General features: G+C 64.4%; 1 protein-coding gene across 1 annotated transcript; it reads right to left on the reverse strand.

Moving 5' to 3' along the window:
* Positions 1–202: 202 nt before the first annotated feature.
* On the reverse strand, positions 203–952 carry CNTF (ciliary neurotrophic factor). The gene is made up of 2 exons (XM_026055611.1): positions 839–952; positions 203–688 (listed from the first exon to the last, which is right to left on the reverse strand). The coding sequence occupies exons 1-2, from the start codon at positions 950–952 to the stop codon at positions 203–205; spliced, it is 600 nt and encodes a 199-aa protein (XP_025911396.1).
* Positions 953–3,565: the final 2,613 nt, after the last annotated feature.

Genomic DNA, 3,565 nt, shown 5'->3' on the forward strand with positions numbered 1-3,565 from the left:
CTGCGCCTCCCCTCCTCCTGCCGTAGCACCGGGCCGCGGAAAGCTGATTTTTGAAGAAAAAGACCATTGCAGCGCGGCCTGTGCCAGTGCAGCAACGCGGTGATGCTCGCCACACCAAACCTGCTTTAAGTAGACTCCGTAAGGGTGGCAAAAGACCCTTGGATATCCCCCCCCCTCGCCCCCCGCCGCCCCGTGCCCAGCTTCACTGGCTCTCGGCGGGGCCGGCTGGGACCGCAGTGGTGCCGCCAGGGCCGGGCTTGGCGAGCTGCCGCAGGTCGCGGGCCGACCTCACGGCCCACTGGGCCAGCTCCCGCAGCACCCCCAGGCCCCGCAGCTTCCTCTCGAAGAGGCCGAGGCCGAGGCGGGGGCCGGTGGGGGGCCGGGCGCCCTCCTCGCCGGGGGGCCCGCGGCTCTCGAGCCGCAGCAGCTCCTCGAGGTGGTAGGCGAAGGCCGAGACTTGGAGCAGGACAGCCGCCAGGGCCTCGCGCAAGGCCGCGTCCGCGGGGCCCGCCTGGTCCCGCTGCTCCTCCAGCATCTCCGTCAGCAGCGCCCGGAAAGCCCGGTAGGCYGCCAGGTTGTCGAGGAGGCGCTGGCTCTCCGTCTGCTCACCCCAGCGCTCCGCCGCCGCCGCCGGCACGCCGTCCAGCGCCGCCACGTTCGCCGAGGCGTCCAGGCCCTGCCGCTCCACCTGGCGGGGCGAGAGGTGTCGGGGTGGGAGCGGGGACCCCCGCGCCGGGCGCCCTCGAGGCACCCGCGTCCCTCCGGCATCTCAGCCTCGAGCCTCCCCCCCCCGTGCCGGAACCGYGGAGGCCGGTTCAGGGGAGAAGGGCGAACTCACGTAGACATCCAGGAGGTCGGCRACGTCCGAGCGCATCTTCCCGGCCAGGCGGATGCCGCGGCTGCACAGGTCGCGGCGCCGGAGGGCGGCCGAGGGGGTCTCCGCCGCTGCCATGGCCGCCGGGCGGCTGGCCCGGCCGCCGGGATCACGCAGCGCTGTCTGTGCCCCGGCCGGGAGAGGAAAATCCCTTGCTGAGCTGGTGCATTCCAGCCGAGAGAGTTCTCCGCTCACGCGTCCGCCTGCCCGGCTCTCCCCCTCTTCCRTGCCTGGGGCCTGGCATGAAGCTGCAAATTCCCGCCTCTGGGATCAACAGCGACAGATTATTTCGCTAATTCCCCCGCGCTTTCGCCGCTCCAAGCGCCTTGCCCAAAACAAGCCTCTCCCAGCGGCCGCGGCCTCCCGAGCCCGGCTCGGATCCGCTCCTCCCTCCCGGCAAGATTAGCGGCCGCCTAAACCTCCCCCCCCAGCGCCCGAGGCTTAACACGACCCCCCGGATAGCGGCCGAGAGCGGGAAAGGGCTGCTGGGAAAAGGCGACTAAAGTTGGGAAGTTGCTTAACGCTTCAGCCAGGCCGCGGGGTTGAGGATTGGGGTTGCTTGGCGAGAGAGCCGGTGCAGCCTCCGATTGGGAAACGAAGCGGCCGCCGCAGGCCGAGCCGCTTCGCGCCCCTTAACCCCAACTGCTGGGGGCCGCGGGGGGACCCGGCCCATCCCCTCCGCAGGGCGCGTGGGTGCAGGCCCCCATACCAAGTCCCCATGCCCGGAGCGGTCTGTCCCCAAGCCCCGGCGCCGAGGGGGGCAGGAGGTCCCGGCCGCCCCCGCGAGCTGCCTTTTGCGAAACAAAACAGCCCGTTCCTTCTTTTTTTTTTTTTTTTTGGGTGTTTGTTTGGTTTTTCCTCCATACGTTTATTTTGGTTATGCATTACCCAGATTGCAAGAAAACAGGAGTTGAAAAGCAGTTTCCCTTTATTGTTATAGTACACGGAGTCTTCGCCCAGGGGGGAGGCGCAGCAGGGGGGGCGCCTGGGCACTAGCCCCCTGCCGCTGGGCACTAGCCCACCCCAGGCTCCAGCTCCCCCGCCAGGTTGCCAACCCAGCGGCGCCGTTGCCACCTGGTGGCTACTGCGGAAAGTGCTGCTGAGGCCCAGGGAGCCCCCCCCCCCCGAGGGGGGCGAGGGGCAAGGATGGCACCCGCTCCCCATCCCGTGCCCACCTCCCCCAAGTCACCCACGGAGGGCCCAGCGCGCCGGAGCCAAGGGCTACAGTGACAAGCACCCTAACCCTGCTTCCCCTTCGCCTTCCCTCCCCCCCCAACCTGAGGAGCAAAAAAAATCAAAATAAAAAAAATAAATACAGGGGAAAAAAATACAAAAAAAGTTTATTGCAAACTACTACAATAATTTATTGAAGCAAACTGCATGCGAGTGGAGGAGAGACATCGAGCGGAGGAGCGGCGGGAGGGCTGTGTCAGTCGTACGGATTGGAAGAGGAGGGGGAAAGGGAGTTATACCAGTCTCTCCTGCACCGGGGGGTTAGCAGGCTGTGGTTAGAGGACAGACAGGCAACTGGCTGAGACCAGAAAAAGGATAAAAAAGGAAAGAAAAAAAAAAAAAGGAAAGCTACAGGGGGTTGTGCATGGAGCGGCCGGGATCAGAAGTGTCTGGGGAGGCGAAACTGCTGCTTCACCCCCGTGTCCCAGGAACGCGAGCGACGGCAAAGGCGCCGCTCCGCCGGGGGCGGACGCAGACCGAGGCGGCCTCCCGCGCCTCGAGCGTTGCGTCACCCGAGGCGAGCAAGCGCCCGGCCCCGAAAAGCACTTCAGTGCCGTTCTCGGGAAAAAAATGAAAGCCCGAGCGCTCCTTTTAGTGTTCTGTGCGAGGCTCTGCCCGCTCCACGCTTCCCGCCGGGGGACGAAAGGCGGCTCGGGCAGCGCCGGCATGGCCAACCCGAGAGCGTCTCTACTCCTGGCAGCGGGACTAGGAGAAGCGACGCCGCGCAAGCACCAGTTGGCCAGCCCCGAGTTTCCCTGGACAGCAGCCCTGCGCTGCTGGGGTAAAACCGTCAAGACAGGGGTTTGAGCCCACTGCATTGCGCTGCGGGGTGCTTCTGCGTGGGAGGGGAGGGGATTTGGCTGGCCACCCAAGAGCTTCGAGCTGGAAACCCCGATATTTTGGCCTCTTGCGATCCAAGCAAGAGGTTGGGTCTCCCCAACGGAAGAAAGTGGATGTATAGCTCGATGCCATACCGCCGCGGACCTGACACGGCGCTGCCCCGAGAGACTCGCGCACGGGTGTGCTGCAGCCCTCGTCCTCACCTCCAAAACGGCCGGACACATCTCCCCCCCGTGCGCGCCACGCTGCTGCCGCAGTGCGCAAGCGGGAGATGCCCGCACCCAGGGCGTAAGACAACCAGGGTTGCAAACTGTTTGACAACGAACCGCCCCAATCAACCAGGAAAGAACGACCCAATAGAAGCTGTCTGGTTTGAGCCGCAGTTGGATTTGCAGGTAGCATGGGGGATAGAGTGGGCACCTAGAGTCAGTTTTTCATTAAACAGCTTCCAGTGAAATCCCACCTTTCACTGCCATTCTCCAAACCCCAAACACCTGATTTTTGCCTAGCAGCTTTGCGTTACAGACCAATTTAGCTGACCTTGTGCTCAGACAAGACACTKCAGCTCTATTCCCAACCACATAAACCCGACCGAAAAAAAAACAAGCAGACAAAAAG

This window comes from Apteryx rowi, unplaced genomic scaffold (assembly GCF_003343035.1).
Source record: "Apteryx rowi isolate R43461 unplaced genomic scaffold, aptRow1 scaffold_1241, whole genome shotgun sequence".
Classification (NCBI taxonomy): Eukaryota; Metazoa; Chordata; class Aves; order Apterygiformes; family Apterygidae; genus Apteryx; species Apteryx rowi.